Source organism: Mustela lutreola, chromosome 15 (genome assembly GCF_030435805.1).
Source record: "Mustela lutreola isolate mMusLut2 chromosome 15, mMusLut2.pri, whole genome shotgun sequence".
Lineage (NCBI taxonomy): Eukaryota > Metazoa > Chordata > Mammalia > Carnivora > Mustelidae > Mustela > Mustela lutreola.
In genome coordinates, this window is record NC_081304.1 from 25,419,406 (window position 1) to 25,437,732 (window position 18,327).

Genomic DNA, 18,327 nt, shown 5'->3' on the forward strand with positions numbered 1-18,327 from the left:
TCTGAAAATGGGGATGAAAGCCCTCCTGGGAACAGCTGCGGGGATGGAAGGAGTTACAGTCCATCCGTGTATGTGTATCCGTGTATTCAAGCCTGGTGCAGGGTGGCAGAGGGGGGGGTTAGCCGGCAGTACCCATCCGCGTGCACACTCCCGTGGGGCACGTGTCTGTCCCCACCCCAACCCCGTCCACCCCACCCCTGCCAATAGGGGCTGCTCTCTAAGCACGCACTGAGTTCATGAGGTTGTGGCTTCATCACAAGCACACCGAGAGGTGAGCACTATCGTTCTAGGTTATAGTTGTGGGAACAGAGCCTAGAGAGGGCAAATGAAGTTTTCCAAGGCCAGGTCTCCAGTGAGGGGTCAAGGTGAGGTTCATGTCCAGTTGGCAGGTCTCCAAGCCTGTGCCGCCTCCTCCACTCCCCCGGCTCTACCTGGCTAGTCCTGCCCAGGACTCTCTCTCTCTCTTCCCAGACTTGGGGTACGTGCTGGGGGTGTCTACTCTGGGGGTCAGGGCTGGGTGAATGGGCACCTTGCTGTTCGGCGTGCTGTCCCCCCCATACCTGCTGGTTGCCAGGCCCCATGCCAGGTCCGGGCATATGGAGATAAAAAGATTCTAGTCTCCCCCACCCCCTGCAGTGCTGTACCCGGGGCCCAGCGGGCACCCAGCTGGGCCTAGCAGAGGAAGGCAGCACAGAGCGCCTGCAGGGAGGAGAGGAGGCCTGTGTCAAGTCTTGCCAGGTACGTGGCCGTTGGCTGGTCTGATGAGGGCAGGAAAGGAACTGCAAGCAGCGGGAACAGCTTGTGCAAAGGACTTAGTGACGGGGGTGGTGGAGGGGGCAGCAGCAGATTGATGCTGGGCAGAAGCCTGGGGTAGAGAGAGAGAGAGAGAGTGTGTGTGTGTGTGTGTGTGTGTGGTTGGCAGGGGTGAGAGGCGGGGATTCTGGACCGGTTGGCCAGGCCCAGGCAGGGTCTAAAAGCCATCAAGAGCTGGGGCCTCAGGGCAAGGGGAGCCCTGAGTGTTTCCAGGGAGGACTAAGGTTTTCGGATTGGTGGTTTAGAGAATGTTCTCAGGCCACAGGGAGGGGATCCCTGGAGGGATAGTGTCCTAAGAGGAGAGTGTTCAACCTGGATTCAGTGCCTGCTTAGGTGGGGATGGGGAGGGACCCCCTGGCAGAAGCTGGGGCCCCGCTGCTCTGGGACACCTCCCCCAGCGGCTCTCCCTCCCACTCTCCCTCCCTCCCTCTCTCTTCCTCCCCTGCTCCTGTCTCTGTCACTCACAGGGGCCGGCAGGCTGGGGCAGTCATGGCAGCCGCTCTAATCTGGATTCTTCTTGCAGGCAAGTTGCCGCGTTCTTCTGGGCGAGGCTCAGGACGAAGGGACGGGATGTCCGAGTGGAAAGAGGTGGAAAGACAGAGGTAGCTCAGGGGAGGGGTCTGGGGCCAGGGACCAGAAGGACCTTGGGGTGCTCATGCTGTGTCCAGCAGGAGGTCCAGGGAAGTGGGGCTGGGAGCAGGGCTCTGGGATGTGGGGGGCACAGAGAGCTTCAGAGAGCTCAGAAGGGTTGGGCGTCCTAGGCCGAGGTGGGCCTGACCACAGGCCCAGAGTGTAGTTGGCCCTTTAATGGGCTGGCTGGTTGGCCTTCTTTCTAGGCCCAGGCTAAATTTGGCCTTGGGAGGGTGTGGGGGCCCCCGCTGGGGCAGGTCCTTTCCCTGGGGCTTAGGATCCCTTTTGCTCAGCATTTATTGGCTTCTACTGTGGGCGCCTTCCCCGCTGTGTGTTAGGGAAGTTGGGAGAGAGTACCAGAATGGCCACCCACCTCCTTCAAAAGTCCCTTCCCTCTCCCCCTCCCCTCCAGCCTTCCAGATGCTCTGCATTCTTTTTTAAAAATTTCTATTTATTTGTTTATTTTCTGAGAGCGAGAGCAGGGAGAGTGACAAAGCGCTTGTGGGGCAGTGGGGAGGAGTAGAGGGAGAAGAAGACAGAGCACCCTAAGCGGGCTCGATCTCAAGACCCTGAGACCTGAACTGAAATCAAGGATCCAACGCTTAACTGACTGAGCCTCCCGGGCGCCCCTGACACCCGCATTCTTCGAGTTCCTTCACAAGTGCCCATAACCCGCATCTACCCCCCACACCCCCACACCCCTCTCAGCCAGACCGCAGCCCCTGCCCAGTGTGACCCCTCAAAGGGAGCCTAAAATGTGGACTGGGGGAGGGAATTCCCATGAATGGGAAGTGACAGAAATATCTGGGACTTGTCACTGATCCCGGTGTGTGTGGCATAGCTAGGACCCCACCAACGTCCTTTCCTGGGAGCCCTCCGTCTCTTAGGGGCACTGGGAGCTTCTCCCCTGCCCAGGACTAAGGCTGATGTGTGTCTTTGGGGGGATATGGGGTCCCCACAGTTCTCCTGGCAGGGCTGGGGGATGCGGAGGCCCCGCAGACCACCCTGCAGCCTCTTGTGGGCCGCGTCTTCGTGCACACCCTGGACCAGGAAGCGGCCCTGCGTCATCCCGAGCACACCGGTGAGAGGGGCTTGGAGGGCACTGGTGGGCTGGAGAGGCCCGGCCAGGGGCCGGTGAAGGCTCCTGTCACTTCTCCCATTCCCTCTCCTCCCTTCCACCAGATGTCCCCTCCACCACCCCTGTCACCTACCACGCCCACCTCCAGGGACACCCAGACCTGCCCCGGTGGCTCCGCTACACCCAGCGCAGCCCCTGCCAGCCTGGCTTCCTCTACGGCACCCCCACCCCTGAAGATCGTGGGCGCCAGGTCATCGAGGTACCGGCAAGGACCCCAATGGGCTGTGCCCCTTGTGGACATCTGTGCATGTTCATTTACATAATTTAGATGCTCTGATTTGAGGGTGTTTCAGTGCCCCCCACGCTTCCTCCCTCGCCCCCTCCCTCAGCCCTCTTTTCATCCTCCACCCCCCTGCCCCAGGTCACAGCCTACAATCGGGACAGCTTTGACACCACCCGGCAGAGGCTGGTGCTGCTGATTGGGGATCCAGAAGGTACCGTCAGCCCTGCCGAACCCCTGCCCCACCTCCACCCCGCCAATGCCAATCTTGCGGGGGGTTCCCTTGGAAGGAGGGACGGGGGTGTGGAGACACTTGGGGAGCAGTAGGAGCAGGGGCTCCTGGAAGGGCTCCAGAGCTGTCTTCTCAGCCGTTCTGCCCATGGTCTGTGGGGCCTTGGGGAGTTGCTGAGGTTGTGGGAAGGGCATTTGAGGCCTGTGAAGGATGGGAAGTTAGGGAGGAAGGGAGGAGTCTGAGGGGGCATGACTGAGGAGGAGGGGCATGACGAGGAGATTGAGTGGGGGAGGGCTGGGGAGGGTCTGTGCGGTTTCAAGTGCCAACCTGGTCTTTGCAGGCCCCCTGCTGCCATACCAAGCTGAGTTCCTCGTATGCAGCCACGATGTGGAGGAGGTGCTGCCTTCAACGCCTGCCAGTCGCTTCCTCACAGCCTTGGGAGGGCTCTGGCAGCCGGGGGAGCTCCAGCTACTCAACATTACCTCCGCCTTGGACCGTGGGGGCCGCGTCCCCCTTCCTATTGAGGGTCGCAAGGAAGGGTAAGTTGCAACCCAGGAGGACTTCCTGGAGGAGGTAGCAACAGCTGGCCTTCCGGAGGGGTGGTCATGGAGCACCATCTTGCACCTTCATATACCCGCGTGGATCTCCCAGTTTCACATCACCGTCAGCTTCCCTCCAGCCACACCCCTTCATCTTCTTGCCCTTCCTGGGCCCAAACCCTAATTACATTGAAGTCTAGACTCCCTGATAGCCCACGAGAACATAAAAGACCCAGCTATCAAAAGACATTCCTAGGAGTATAAGGCTCCCCAGAAGAATAGGGTGCTCTGTGTGCTCTCGCCATAACCCAGGTCTCAAGGTGGTCCTGCATCCCCAAATCTCCTGTGTCCAGCCCTCCCCCTGCCCCAAATGCTAACTGTGGCTTCTGTCCGGGCCCAGGGTTTACATCAAGGTGGGCTCTACCTCACCCTTCTCCACTTGCCTGAAGATGGTGGCATCTCCAGACAGCCACGCTCGCTGTGCCCAGGGTCAGCCTCCACTTCTGTCCTGCTATGACACCTTGGCGCCTCACTTCCGCGTTGACTGGTGCAATGTGTCCCTGGTGAGAAGGGACCCTGGGTCCGGAGGTGGGAATGGGGCATGATCCCCATCACAGTCTCCTCTCTAGCCCCGTTTCCACCACATCTCTCTGTTCCTGTTTCTTTCTGTGCTTGCGTGCGCGCTGAAGTTCCACCTCACCCCACAAGAGGGTGACAGAGTCCATAATCCAGAAAAGCGATCCTGGGTTTCCAGAAGTCTCCTATGCGCCCAACCCAACCGCTAGAACAATCACCCCAATGGGGCAGTTCCAAAAACCCTTTTCCCACTAGGGGACTCTTTGGGACATCTCTGTCTGCTTCCTTCTAAGGTGTCACCTAGCAAATCTGCCTGCAATAATAAACAGATAGCTCTATCCCAAGTTTTTTTTTTTTTTTTTTTTTTTTTTTTTTTTTTTTTTTTAAGATTTTAATTTATTTATTTGACCGACAGAGATCACAAGTAGGTAGAGAGGCAGGCAGAGTGAGAGAGCGGGGAAGCAGGCTCCCTGCTGAGCAGAGAGCCAGATGTGGGGCTTGATCCCAGGACCCTGAGATCATGCGTGGAGCTGAAGGCAGAGGCTTTAACCCACTGAGCCACCCAGGCACCCCTCTACCCCAAGTTCTAAACCAAAGATACTCACTACAGCTCTTGGGAATACTGAGCACAATTTCTTGGGGTCCGTAGAGACCCTGACTCCCCGGGTTGGGAGCCCCTGGAATACTCTGTTCCTGATAATTGACCCACAGTGAGGCAAGGACTGATCCTCAACAACGTCCCTGAGCACGTGCTGTGTGCTGGGCTCTAGCCAATCAACATGCTTTACACTTGCCCCCACCCCAGAGATAGGGGCCACCATCAGCATTCTGCCTTTCCACGTGAGGGAAAGGAGGCACCTGGAGGGAAGTCATCCAGCACAGCCCTTGTCGGAATGAGGATTCAAACCCAGGCCGTCGGGCCCCAGAGATGTGCCTTAACCATTGTACGGACCTGCCTCTCCTCGCCCTTCTCTCCCGGTTCCTAGTCCAAAACCTGTCCTTTGACCTCACCCAAGCAGGGGGAGACAGGCAGGAGGAAACCCTGTGGTCGTGCCCCATCCCCCGGGGGTCTCTGTGTCTAGCCGACGGCTCCTCGGTGAGCCCTGGGCTCTCTGAGCAGGTGGATAAGTCAGTGCCAGAGCCCGCCGATGAAGTGCCCACCCCAGGTGATGGGATTCTGGAGCATGACCCGTTCTTCTGTCCACCGACTGAGGCCACGGACCGAGACTTCCTCACCGACGCCCTGGTCACCCTCCTGGTGCCCCTGCTGGTGGCTTTGCTGCTCACTGCGTTGCTGGCTTACATCATGTGCTGCCGGCGGGAGGGACAGTGAGTGTGGGGGAGAGAGGGCAGGGAGGGCACTGTGGCTCATCCCCACAGGGCTCCTTGTGGCCGCTGTGCTGCCTGGGGAGCCCTCAGGGAGTGGGGTCCTCAGCCAGGAAGTAGATGGGGACCTCTTGCCTAGCCTGGCACCAGGGGGGGGGTGTTATGGGTAATAGCTAATCCCCCTCCCTTGGCTTTCCACAGGCTGAAGAGAGACCTGGCCACCTCGGAGTGAGTAGGGGAAAGCTGGGGGGCTGGGTGGGAGCACCCCCCTAGACTGCCAAGCTAGACCCCACCCCCAAACCTCCATGAGCAACACACATTACTCTGGGCTGATGGGGGCCGCACCTGGCCTCTGAGCTCCAGGTCTCGGCTGGCTGGTTGCTGGGCCTGACCTCTCCTGGCCCGGCCTTCTTATTTTCTGGGTCTCCGTGGAGGACTGTAACCTGGGATGGGGCACAGGAGGGGATCCCTGCCAAGTGTGCAGACCTGTGGCCACCCTGGGGGAAAGGGTTCGAGAAGCCATTGAAGAGGCTGTGTTCACACACACACACGTGCACACACATGCACACACGTGCACTTCCCCGAGTCACACAGTAGGTGTGGTTCCAGGCTGGTTTCTGCCACACCATCCGCGTGAGGCTCTTGGGCCCCAGGTTCCTCCACCTGCCAGATGACGGGGTCATTGAACTAGTTAATGTCTGTGGTCCTCCCAATTCCTCCAGCCCTGACCCCAAATCCATCCCACTCTTCGTTCGAACCCCCCGATGGCCTTACCCCCTCCTCTGTCCCCAGCCTCCTTCTACTCTCACTCCCTTGAGCCCCAAACATTCCAGGAGGCAGGTGTGAAATAAGTTAGGCTCCTTTTATTTCCACTGCACTGAGCCTGTGGCGGGCCTGGCACCCCTGCCTTCTTGCCTCGCCTGCGTCATTAATTGCGGCGGCCTCTGGCCACCCTGCGGCCCTCCTTGTGTAGCCGCTTGTGCCCTCTTTGGGAGCCCATTAGCAACTGGCGCTGCCCAGGCCGGCGCTGCCCAGATCGGCGCTGTCTCTGGCCCCTGAGCTTGAACTTGGAGGCAAACTTCTTGCCCATGCGGAAGGAGCCCGAGGCCCCCTTGCCGGTCACCTGCTTGAGAATGCCCTTGTCCACCAGCCCCTTGAGCACTCGCTTGAAGCGCCAGGCGTTCCGGGTCATGTCGTAGCCCATGGTGGTGACCGCCTTCTTCAGGGTGGCTAGACTCACGCGGTTGTGCATGCCCTTGTCCGCCACCACCCCCAGGATCACCTTGGATATGCTGAGCTTCCGTCGGGTTTTGGGGCTGGCGCGGCGCCCAGTCACATTCTTGCTAGGGGCCCCGGAGGCGCTGGCCTGCCGGCCTACGCCCTGCGGTGGGTTCGAGGCCGCCAAGGGTGCAGATGGGGGTGGCGCTGAAGTGTCTTTCTGCATCTCTCCCTGGGGCGGGTGAAAGGAGCTAGGTGCGAGGGCCTCCAGGGTGACGGCTGGACGTCTCCACTGGGTTGCTCTTCGGTGGATGAGGCAAGTCTCTGGTCCTGGTTCCCTCAGAGGCTCCCGTGGAGGGCTCCAGCCCCAGCCTCCCCCTGGGTGGCCAGAAGTAAGACCAAGGATGATCACCCACGGCTGGCCTCCACAGATTTGTGCCTCAGGTGCAGGGGGTGGCAAGGGTTACCTTGGTGGTGACCTCAGGGGGACATTGTGAGGTCGCCAGAATCCTATGAGGGTCACAGTGGTCCCATTGTTCTTTCCTGGGAGGTGCCCAGATAGTGTGGGCATCTGACAAGCCAGGTACCTTGGGAAGGAGGGCGGAGGCCAGGTGGGTGGACGGCGGGGTCACGTGGTGTGTCAAGCACGGGTGCGAGTGTTTAGAAATGTATGCATCAGAACCAGCAGATTTCAGGATGCTCAGAGACCCCAGTTTTGTTTTTTTTTTTTAAGATTTTTTTTTTTTTTTTTTAATTGAAAGAGAGACTGAGAGTAAGCGGTGGCGGGGAGGGAGGAAGAGAGAAGGACAAGCTGACTCTGCCCTGAGCAGGGAGCCTGACGTGGGGCTCTTTCTCAGGACCCCAAAATCATGACCTGAGCTGAAATCGAGGGTTGGACCCTTAACTGGTTGAGCCACCCAGGCGCCCCATGAAACCTCAGTTTTAAACCCACCATTTTGATGCCACCATGTCAACCCAGTAGGTTGAGGAATACGAACATTTTTAGCATCAGAATTATACCCACATTTCTGAATCGTTAAGGGAAAATACTTTCCAGAGTGAGCAAACTGTCATGCCTTGCTCCCTTGCTCTACCCAGGTCAGTTTGATTCCTTGGTCAATTTGATCACAAAGCCATGGAAAAACTGTGCTTTTTTTTTTTTTTCCTATTTTCATTTTTATTTGATAGAATTTTTTTCCCATTTGGAATGAGTGATTTTCCATGTCCGTTTTTCAAGGAACATTTTATTCCTCAATTTTTTTGGCCCATGCCAAATTTGATCAATTATACCTTCTGCTATTGTGGAAATTCTCTTCTGACCGGTGATTTCGAGCACGGCCCGTTCTGCTGGCTGAGTTCTGGAGCTCGGAAGCGCTCAGGAAAATCTGTTTCCTCCATCAGTGTTGAATCCGTCAGCAGGCTTACCGTGTGCCCTATCAGCCCTTGTTGGTTTGGATTTTGAGTTGATTTATTTCTACAAATTCCTTTATTTATTTATTTTTTTGCTTGTTCAATGTCTACCATTTTTCAAATTATCCACAACTGTGGCCTGTATCAGAGTTTGCTGGCCAGAAAGTCCCTCTGCCTGACCCTCTTCTGTGGTCTGTGTGTCAAGAGACGGGGCTCCAGAGCTGTGTGTGTTGGAGGTGGCAAGTGTGTGTGTGTGTGTGTGTGTGTGTGTGTGTGTGTAGGAATGGCTGCCTATTTGTTCGTCTGCCCAAGTGCTGATGTGGAAGGGCTGTGGGGGAAGGCCGCAGTGGGGCTGGCTTCGGCTCCTGCTCTGGAAAAACATCCCCAGAGCATTTTCCACCTGTGTATGTCGCGAGAGTAATGAGACCCAGATGCAGGGCCCAGGGCGGGGAGGGGGCCCCCTAACTAAGGCCCTTCCCTGGCCAGGGCATTACCTGCCTGGCTGTCTCTGGCCCGAAGCAGCCCCATGCTTCTAGCTTCCTTTCTCCCTCAGCCTCCCCTTGCCTGGGAATGGAAAATTGCGTTTTGGACTACTCTGCTTGCCAAATTCCAGACTCAAGAGCTCATCTTGATCCTCCCCTGGCCTTAGAAGGGGACTCCACCTCCTCCCCGCAACCAGACAGGACTTGGTCCTGCCCCCCTCCCTCCCTGCCCCGAGGAGCAGAGCAGGGGCCCATTCAGTCTGAAACTCGAAAGTCTGACCCGGCGTCTAATCTCCCATCCCAAGCTCGACCTGGTGTTGGTGTCCGTTAACTGAGACTGGGACAGGGGTGGGGATCACTGCCCCTCCCTCATTTGATCAGTAAGCCAGAGGCAAGTAGGGTAGCTTCCCTCTGCCTGGGGTCCCCACTCCTTTAAGGAAACTTAATTCTTTTTTATTTTTTTTCTAAGACTTTATTTATTTGAGAGAGAGAACACAAGCAGCAGGGGGCAGAGGGAGAAGCAGGCTCCCCGCAGAGCAAGGAGCCCCATGTGGGGGTCCATCCCAGGTTTGATAGATCATGACTTGAGCCGAAGTCCGACACTTAACTGACTGAGCCACCCAGGCTCCCTTTTTTTTTTTAGACTTTATTTTGAGAGTTGGTGGGGGGAGGGGCAGAGGGAGAGAAGCAGACTCCTGGCTGAGTGTGGAGCCCCACCCAGGGTTCAATCTCAGGACCTTCAGATCATGAACTTGGTCAAAATCGGTCGAAATCAAGGGTCGGATGCTCAACTGACTGAGCCACGCAGGCGTCCCAAGGAGACTAATTCTTATTGTTTGTAATGAAGAGTCCCTGCTGTTGGTCTCACCTGGGAAAGTATGTCCCGGTTGGACGAGTGTGGGTGGGCTCATGTAAAGGGGCTTGGAAGAACATCCCTTTACTGGAGGCCAAGTACATTAGTGAGCTTCCTATAATAAAACAACACTGATGATAAGGATGGCGGCATCACGTTCCCTGTAAACTTAGCTATCTCTGTGATGCTGACCAAAAGACATTGAAGTGTGTTTCCTGTATTAACTCATTCAGTCTGTACCTGAACTTCATTACAATGGAGGAAACAGTGGCACAGAGAAGTTAAGTGACTTGCATAAGTTCACATAGGCAGTGAGTAGCAGAACTCACACTCAGACCCAAAGCAAATCCCTGTGCTTGGTTTCACCGGGCTACCGTCCTTCTCAGAATGAACGGAAGCTTGCCCCCGGACAGCAGAAAGCAAGCTGTGAGGATCTCAAATGAGAATGCGGCTGAGCTTTCTGAGAAGAAAGAAGAAAGTCTTCTAGAAAGACTAGGGCTCAGGAAGGACTTCCAGACTGCCCTGGGGATTTCAGGCCCACAGAGGGCAGAGCCCAGGGCTGGCCTCAGGGAGTTGTGGTCTGGGAGAAAGCAGAGAGCAGATAGTCAGTGTCCCAGAGCCGGTCCTGGGGCCGGGTGGGAGAGGTCCAGGTACAAAGGCCAGGGACGCTACAAGGGAAGAGCCGGAAGAGGAGATCGTGGGGGTCTGGCCAGAAATAGCAGGAGCCGAAGTAGGAGGTGGGAAGAGATGGAGGGGGGACGTTTGCCAGACTCTGAGGGGGATGAGACAGGGAAGACTGGATGGTCAATGGCAGGAGAGAGTATTAGTGGAGGAAACTGCTAGAAGGGACCTAGAGGGTCATGGGAACGAATATCCAGCAAATGGTGTACCTCCTCAAATACGGATCCACTGTGGGTATCATGTCGAGCATCTCGGGAGCTCTTCGCATGCACCAGGTGCTTTTCTAAACATTTCTCTCACTTAATTCCCACCACAGTGCTAGGAAGTAGGCTCTAGTATTATGCCCATTTTACGGTTGAGGACACTGAGGCACAGCGTGGTTCAGCACCTTGCCAGGGACACACAGCTTTGAATCCAGACTGTCTGCTCCCACAGCCTATGCCTTGGTCACTGGACCCTGAGCCAGCACCAAAGACCCGCCTGTTTGTCCTCCCCCTACGCATGCCAGCAAGTGGAGGGCTACAGCGTGTCTCAGATGCAGGGGCACAGGGAGCCAGAGCTGATGACTCTGTCGGCCCTGTGCCCCCAGCATCCAGATGGTCCACCACTGCACCATCCGCGGGAACACAGAGGAGCTGCGGCAGATGGCATCCAGTCGGGAGGTGCCCCGGCCACTGTCCACGCTGCCCATGTTCAACGTGCGCACCGGCGAGCGGCTGCCTCCGCAAGTGGACAGCGCCCAGGTGCCCCTCATCCTGGACCAGCACTGAGGGCGTAACCAGGTGGGCCCGGTGGGGCCACGCCAACCTCATTTCTGGGGACAAGGTGGCTTCTGACTCGCGGCTGGGGTAGATAGTGGTGGGCAGGGAAGTCAAGGGACGGGGCACACAGCCTTGCCTGCTCCTCTGAAGGAGCTGGGGGTGTGGGGGTTGCTCAGCAGGTCCAGGGCTATGTCCCCCAGGGCCCAGCACTTGGGGTTGGAGGGCTGGCTGGGGAGGCAGGAGCCCCATCACGGTCCCTCAGCCCTCCCTCTGCTGTTCCAGTTCCAGGCCCAGCCTCCTCCTCCTCCTCTCCCCACACGCATGGAGCCGCGGACCCACAGCCACATCCTTCCTGGGGATTTGGGCTCCTGGCCTGAGGGCCCCCAGGCTTGGAACAAACAGAGAAATGGCGGCAGGGGAGGTGAGGGTGTCTGGGGTCAGGATCCCCCGAATAAATAGTTGCTGCTGTCCTCACCTATGGCTGCCGGCTCCTCCTTCTCAGCAGCCTTGCTTCCTCAGTTTCCCTTTCTGCTCTGGGAGCTCTCAGAGTCAGCCAGGGGCTACCAGCCTGCCCTTCAGACTCTTGGCATTTTGCTGTTTTCTCATCTTCTCTGGAAGAAAGACGGAAGGATCTGATCTGTGGCCCAGGTCTTAGTCCTTGGACAGAACCTGATTGCGGGTATTACTGGGTCATCAGCCCCACTTTACAGAGGAGGAAACCAAGGCCCAGGGAGAGAAGGCAACTTACCCAAGGTCACCGAGCAAGCAAGGGGCAGAGTTTGGATTAGAATTTAGTATGTCCACCTCCGCGTTGCCTTCTAGAGGGCTGAAGGGTTCTGGAAGCAAGAGGTCCAGGTTCTTATCTGTCTGGACCCCCTAGAGGAAGAGTCCCTTTGTAACTCATGCTGCAAGGAAGCCTATCCTGTATATGGAGAGAGCGGTTGGGATACGGGACCCTGAATGCTTGAGCTCAATGACCCAGTGGGCTTCTCCAGGGTCTGGGCAGAAGTCACGGGACACGGCGTGACCTGGCGCCCTTGTTGAGCGGAGTGTCACCAGCCTGGCCCTGGAGAGCTCAGCTGGCGAGGACGAACCCCCAGCTGCTTTCTCCCAGATGGCTGGGCCCCCGCCCACTGCCGCCCTGAACCACACCTGGTCTCATGTCTGACCACTGCCTTGGGAGGCCAAGCCAGAGATCGGGCCCAAGAGGGGACCCAGATAAAGGAAGGGTAGCAGAGGAGCAGGGACTTATGGCCTCCGTCTCAGGCCCCTGGATCTGGGTGGCAACTCCCAAGAAAATCCAAACATCCTCCATGGTGACCTTGAAATCCCATTTTGAGTTTGACCCACCAGGCCTGGGATCCACCCACTGCCCTGGGATATGGGTGGATCCCTCTCCCTTCCCCCAGGGGGCAGTGGGTGTTGGGGGTGCCGTGCATGGCCCCAGGCTTGGGGCTGATGAGGAGGGACAACACCATGGTGGTGCCTCCAGGGCCAAGGGCCCCTGAGGATGGCTAAATTTCTGAATACTGTGTCCAGGTGTTCCAAAAGGTACTGGCAAGGGGGTGGTGAGTGCCCCCTGGGACCCCTCCCCTTTCTCTCATTCCCCCAAATCCCCACCTTCCAGTATGTCTGGAATCCATCCACTTCTCATGGCCTCCACTCGGATCCTGGTGCAGCCCCAGGATCTCGCCTCTGGGCCCCTGCAACAGCCTCCCCGTGGAGCCCCGTCCCTTCTGCCCCTCTAGCCTCAACTCCAGCAGGAGCCAGGCCCACCCTTTCAGAAGAAAGATCAGGGCATCACATCCCCCAGCTTTTGATTCTCCAACGCCTTCTAGTCACACTGAGAGTAAGATCCGCGCTCTTGACCGGGCGTGCTGGCTCTGCCCAGCCCTCTGAGCTCATGTCTACCCTTCACACGGCACTGCAGACATTCTGCCTCATAGCCCACTCCTGCTTCTGGGCCTTTGCCCCTGCTCTTCCCTCTGTTGGGATCCCCTACCCTCTCTCCCGATCATCCACACAACTCCCCCCTCACTGCCGTTTTGGTCTCTGTCCAAGAGGCAGCCCTCAGAGAGCCCCCACCAGCCCCGCCTCCTTCCAGGGCCCCCGCACCTCCTTCGTGCCCTGTTCCAGGCTGGCTTCCTACCCTAGATAGAAGCTCCAAAAGGGCAGGGTTCTAGGGACCCTTCTGCGGAGGGGGGCAGCGCCTATCCACAGTGGGTGCTCAGGAAAGATGTCCTGAAGGGGTGCCCAGGTCTGGGTGTGCTCAGAGCTCTTAAGGAAGCTGTTCCTCTTCTTTGGGCCATGGGAGTAGGCAAGGCCAATGCTAGTGCATCTACCATTACATTCACGTTGCCCTGCCCGCTGGGCATCCCGTACCCCCTAGTTAGTTAGTTAGTTAGTTGTCCCATAAGCATCTGCGGAGGCGGGCAGAGGCTCAGTGCTGGCACAGGGCAGGTGCTCAGTAGACGTTTTGGACTGAGTGCCTATTGGGGTGGCCACCCCCCACCCACATGGGGCCTCTAACGGGACTGTGTCTCTGTCTCTTCATTTCCTCTTTTGCCTCGAGGCCCCTCATCTGGCCGAAACCTGGAGACCTGGAGTTGCACGGAGTCGGCCTGTGCTGGAGGCTTTGAGCCACCAGCCTGCTCTCCGGGGTGCCCCTCCTCCATCCTTGCCCCCTCCAGGAAGGGTCTGCCCTCTCCAGGTCTCTGCGCTCCTGCTCCTGCCCGGGAGCAGCCAGAGCTGGGAGTCTTCCCGGCCCCTTGCTTCCCTCTGCTGCCCATCTTTTGCCTTGAGATCTTGGCTCCGAGGAGCACACGGGAGCCTGGCCGCCAGCCTGGGAGGAAGTGGCCCAGACAGTAGCTGGAAGGATGGCGTGACTGCGGAGGACGCCGAGCCGTGCGTGGGCACACGCGCACGCGTGCACCCGAGGGCCCCTGGGCAGCACGCGAGAAAGGCACGGCTGTACTCAGCACCTCTGTCCTCCCCGAGGGGCGGGGTCCTCCTGCAGTCACACCCAACCCTCCACAGTCACGGAAGACCAGCCACCGTGGCCCCCCAGCCCCCACCACCCTGAGATGTGGCCCCATGCCCTGCTTTTCACCCTCAGCTCCTCCGGTCCCACGGCCACCATTGCTCCGGGACCCAGTGCGTGGGGCCTCTGCTGTCACCCTCAACAGGGCCTCACCGTGGCCTGACTGTAGACATCCCCTCAGTCTGGGAGAAGGATGTCTGCTGGAGGGGAACACAGGGCCCTACCCACAGCTGGCCTTAGTCCTCACAGGGCCTGTGTCTCCCCAGTTCTGCGCGCACACACACACACACACACACACACACACACACAGCATTTACAGCGTGGGTTTGGGCTCAGAGCAAAGCAGAACTCGAATCATGGCTCTGACAGTTCGTTTGCTCGTAAGACATTAATCGTAATTGCCTAGGGCTGTTGGGAGAATTTATGAACCCCAGGCAAATGCCTGGCATCTGGCCGCTCCCCAAAAAGGAGACATTGTTACCCATGAAACCTCCTGTGAGCGCAGCCAAACCAGAGAGGCCCGTGGGGTCCCCTCACCCCCCACCCCAGGAGGTCCAGCTTAAATAAGCTCCATTTACATTCTGTGCCCTGTGAAGGGTTCATGCTCCGCCTCTAGGTTGGGGGTGGAGGCTGAAATGCCCATGCTTCCTGGTGTCGGTCAGCTGGCCAGTGAAATGATATTTTGGGGTATACTGGGTTAAATAAAACATGTTATTAAAATTAACTTCGCTTGTTTCTTTTTATTCCCTTAATATGGCTGAAATGTAAAATTACATCTGTGGCGAACATACTGTTTTTCCTGGGCAGTGCTGGGTTCACGGCTCTTCCTTTATCTCCACTCCAGATCAACCCAAACCCAGAACCCAGCCCCTTTCCTCACTTTCTCCAGAAAACCTGTTTGCAACAGACCTTTGTGCAGGCGTGAGTTTCCCAAAGCCTGAAGGAATTGTTGGGGGTGGCGGGAGGTCCGCCCCACAGCAGTGAAGTCACCTAGAATGTGAATATGTGGCCTCCTTGTTCTAAAATGTGCTTTGGTCCCCATCCCACCCCATCCTCCTCTTCCTCCCATGGTCTTAGGGAGAGAAAACCCCAGTCTCCCGCATCGGCGTGCATGAAACTCACCTCCCTCCGAGCCTTTCTGCGCGTGCACGTGCTGGGCGAAGTCTTCGACGTCTCCATGTGCAGAAGGGTCTGAATTACCCTGCTAGACCAGGGCCATCCTTCTTCCCAGGACTTGCCCACTGGCCCGTGGACATCTCTCAGCTCTACTTGGTACCCTCTGGAGCACATACCAGGAAGGGGATAGAGACACCTGCTTACCAGCACTTGGCCTCTGCGATCCTGACGCTTTAGGTCTGTGGTCTCTCCCCAAACCCAGCCTCTCCGGGTTTTTCCCCAACTCTTCCCTGGTCAGCCACCCCTGTTCACCCGCAGGCCTACCTATGCCCTCTGTCGCCCCTATGCAGACACAGGTCCTTACTGCTAGACCCTTTCCATCTCCTCCTCTGCCAGGTGTGTGGGGGAGCAGTCCTCACACCCACAGACCATCCCCTCCCCACCAATCAACCCCAGCACACCCACACGTGTGTGGGGCCCTTTGAACACAGCCCCGTTTGTTTATGGGTGGACGGGCCGCAGAGAGTGGGACACGTTCTCCTCCACACAGGGATATGTGGGCAGCACCCACCCCCTCACCCACTCACACAGCCTCCCACATTCACAGCCCCGAGCAACGTTCCTCTGGGGGGTCCCGGTTTTGAGAGCAGCCCCACATTTCTTCTCCTGCTCACCGCACAATCCCCACGTGCCCCCCCTTGCCTGAGGCTCCCACACTCCAGCTAGGCAGACTCCCTGCCACCCCAACCACCTCTCCCCTCCTCAACCTCACCCATGTCCATCCAGGAAAGTCTTGGAGGCACCAGGGCAGCTGAGGGGTAAAGAGCTGACCCCAGAGAGGAGGGGAAATCTGCCACATTTCAGTCAGGAAAAAAAATCCTGCCAGGAGATGGGCTCATACCACGGAAGGGACCCAGGATGCTGAGAGAGCCGCAAAAAATATAAAATCCAAATGAAACCTCCTTCTTTTCTAGAATGTTCCATCTGAAGTTGACTGAGAAGTCAACCTTAGGAAGGTGGCTCCTCACATAAAAAACAAAGGAAAAGTCCTTGGAGCGGCGACGGGAGCGGCCGGCCCTATGCCATGACGCGGGGGGCAGCCCGGGGTCTGGGGGAGCGGGTCCCGGCAGCTCTATTTAGGGCAGCTGTGATGTCAGCGGAGAGGAGGGCTTGAGTTGGGAGTGTGGCACAAAGGCCCCTTTGTCCCCTTCCCCTCCTGTCCTGCACACACACTGAAACCACATTCTGGCCTTGCAACCACAGGATCCGAGCTGCCCGGCACAGCCCTGCCACATGGCGTTACCTCGCATGCCCTCAGACGCATGCACTCGTGTCCCCGTGTGTAGATTGTGCCCACCTATTGAGGGGCATAGTCCCTTGTTTGTCTGGAGATGCCCGACGCGGTGGCCACTAGCCGCTTATAGCTTTAAAATTAATCCCTGTTAAATACAATGTAAAATTGAGTTCTGCATGGGCACCACCCACATGTCAAGTGCCCCCGAGTCACGTGAGGCTAGCGGCCACGCTATTGAGACCCCTGGAGAGAGTGAGCTTTGAGGGTGCAGAAGGCGCTGGCCTTGGGCCTTCCGAGGCTGCCTGCTCTCCCCACGGGGGCTGGTTTTCATTGCTCTTCCTCTCGCTCCTGTCCACAGTGGCCTAGAAAGCTCCCCCTTGCCACCTCACCCCCTTTCTCACTTTAATCTCCCCAATCTCTAAACCTGGCCTCTGGCCTTAGTTCGACTGCCGGGCCTGAAGAGCATAACTGGCGGTGGTGGGGAGACGGCGGGAGGAACGAGGGTACACGTGGCCGGGAATTGGGGGGCACTGAGCTGGCAGAGATAAGGGCTGTCAGTTCAGGCAGAGGAAGACGTGTAAAGAAAGGTCTGGATGTGGAAAGTGTGGTACATACGTGGGAGCTGTGGTCATGGTCACCCTTTCTGGCTGGTGTGATAGGTGTGGCAAGAGAGGGACAGGGAGATGGGACAGGTGGGTAACAGCCAGGTAGAGCCTTGGTTGCCCCCGGATTGCGGGGGTGGGGAGGATGCTGGAGGCCAGGGTAGCCGAGGGTGACCAAGGCATCACCCATCCATCACCACGCAGGTCGGGTCGGGTAAGCTGCCTAGGAAGAAAACCTCATTTACGTGTCATAATTTCTTAACCGCTCAAGATTAATTCCCTTTCTACACTGTCCAGATTGTGGTAGAAGTGCTAACAATGAATTATTAAAAGGAACAATTAGTCGTCATGACCACCTAATGACAGCAATGGCATTAGCATGGCTGCCAGTGGCTTCTTAGACTCCGTCTCTCTGAGACCTGAGGGAAGCAAGGCGTGGGGGGAGCTTTCCTTCCCTGGAGGGTTTAGGTGCCCTGAGACCTTGGGTGGGTGGGTGGGGGAGGGGGGCAAGGCTTCAGCTTCTCCCTGTCTCCAGGTCTCTGGGTACCTGGTCTACTCCAGAATTCTGAAGACCTCTGTGCCCCAGTGACGGCTCAGGGCTGTTCCTCTTCCCTGGGATTGGGAATCTGACCAGTCACCTTCCCTCCAGGGGCCACAGGTTCTTAGGCAGGCAGGGGGAAGGGGCAGGCAGACAGAGAGGGAGAAGGAGGCAGAGGAAGCAAGAATTTTTTTAAAAGGATCAGGCATGGGCAGGAGGCAGAGGCTGGGCTAAAGGACCTGCCAGGCCACCTGGATCCCAGGTGTGATGGGGACTTAGGAGGCCAAGAGGGACCTGGTAGCTCCCAGTGGGGTCAGGGCCTGTCATCAGCAGGACAGCACCCTGTCTGTGCCTTGAAATGCAGCTCTCTGAGGGTCCTACGGAGGCTCCCTCCCTCCTTCCCTGGGTCCGGAGAGCCAGAGTCCTTCCTCTCCTCTGGGCCCTCAGGGACCCTTCTCTTGACCTGTCCTGCTTGTTGCTCCCTTGGGGGAACTCCAAGTGAGCGAGGAGGGAGGAGAAGCCAGACAACCAACCGTCCATGTTTCCTCGGGGCAGAGGCCTTGAGGAAGGGGTTCCCAGAGAGTCCTCACCAGTGCCCCCCTCCCCACCCCCCCCCGCAGTGCTTCCCACAGTGCTCCCCAACCCTCTGCACCCCCAGCCCTGCAGGGTGTCCCCACCCGCGGAGAGCGGAGTTGATGGTGTTGATGCTGAGGTTTGGGCAGCCCAGGAGCTGAAGCGAGGCATGTGTGCTCTTGCGTCTTGCTAAGGGTTGCTAGGGTGCATGTGGCACCCTAAGGAATTAGGACATTTGGGAGACAGTCTGGGAGGACTACAAGAGCGAGGAGGAAAGCGTTTAGG

At 57.7% G+C, this 18,327-nt stretch overlaps 1 protein-coding gene and 1 long non-coding RNA gene across 4 annotated transcripts; one reads left to right on the forward strand and one right to left on the reverse strand.

Moving 5' to 3' along the window:
* The first annotated feature begins 384 nt into the window (after nucleotides 1-384).
* SGCA (sarcoglycan alpha) lies at nucleotides 385-11,353 on the forward strand. Of its 3 annotated transcripts, none has more exons than XM_059149100.1 (11): nucleotides 385-478; nucleotides 637-738; nucleotides 1,337-1,401; nucleotides 2,405-2,524; nucleotides 2,943-3,015; nucleotides 3,374-3,572; nucleotides 3,973-4,135; nucleotides 5,269-5,477; nucleotides 5,676-5,702; nucleotides 10,708-10,900; nucleotides 11,162-11,353. In XM_059149100.1, the coding sequence occupies exons 3-10, from the start codon at nucleotides 1,384-1,386 to the stop codon at nucleotides 10,886-10,888; spliced, it is 990 nt and encodes a 329-aa protein (XP_059005083.1). In that variant the 5' UTR covers nucleotides 385-478; nucleotides 637-738; nucleotides 1,337-1,383; the 3' UTR covers nucleotides 10,889-10,900; nucleotides 11,162-11,353. The 3 variants fall into 3 exon arrangements, with proteins under 3 accessions (XP_059005083.1, XP_059005080.1, XP_059005082.1); XM_059149097.1 differs by lacking the exons at nucleotides 385-478; nucleotides 1,337-1,401 and adding exons at nucleotides 1,281-1,336; nucleotides 2,626-2,780 and having other exon boundaries at nucleotides 583-738; XM_059149099.1 differs by lacking the exons at nucleotides 385-478; nucleotides 637-738; nucleotides 1,337-1,401 and adding an exon at nucleotides 1,281-1,336.
* Nucleotides 11,354-14,568: 3,215 nt separating this feature from the next.
* Nucleotides 14,569-16,131, reverse strand: LOC131816410 (uncharacterized). Its single transcript, XR_009348060.1, has 3 exons — nucleotides 15,808-16,131; nucleotides 15,042-15,198; nucleotides 14,569-14,909 (listed from the first exon to the last, which is right to left on the reverse strand). It is a non-coding gene; the product is annotated as an uncharacterized LOC131816410 (long non-coding RNA).
* Between the last annotated feature and the right edge of the window lie 2,196 nt (nucleotides 16,132-18,327).

What these genes read in the sequence shown, in the direction of transcription:
- SGCA (XM_059149097.1), top strand. Translation starts at nt 1,303, where the DNA reads ATGGCAGCCGCTCTAATCTGGATTCTTCTTGCAG. An exon ending in GCGTCATCCCGAGCACACCG is followed by an intron (nt 2,525 to 2,625) that starts GTGAGAGGGGCT and finishes CCCTTCCACCAG; the next exon opens with ATGTCCCCTCCACCACCCCT. An exon ending in GTGGGCGCCAGGTCATCGAG is followed by an intron (nt 2,781 to 2,942) that starts GTACCGGCAAGG and finishes CCCCTGCCCCAG; the next exon opens with GTCACAGCCTACAATCGGGA.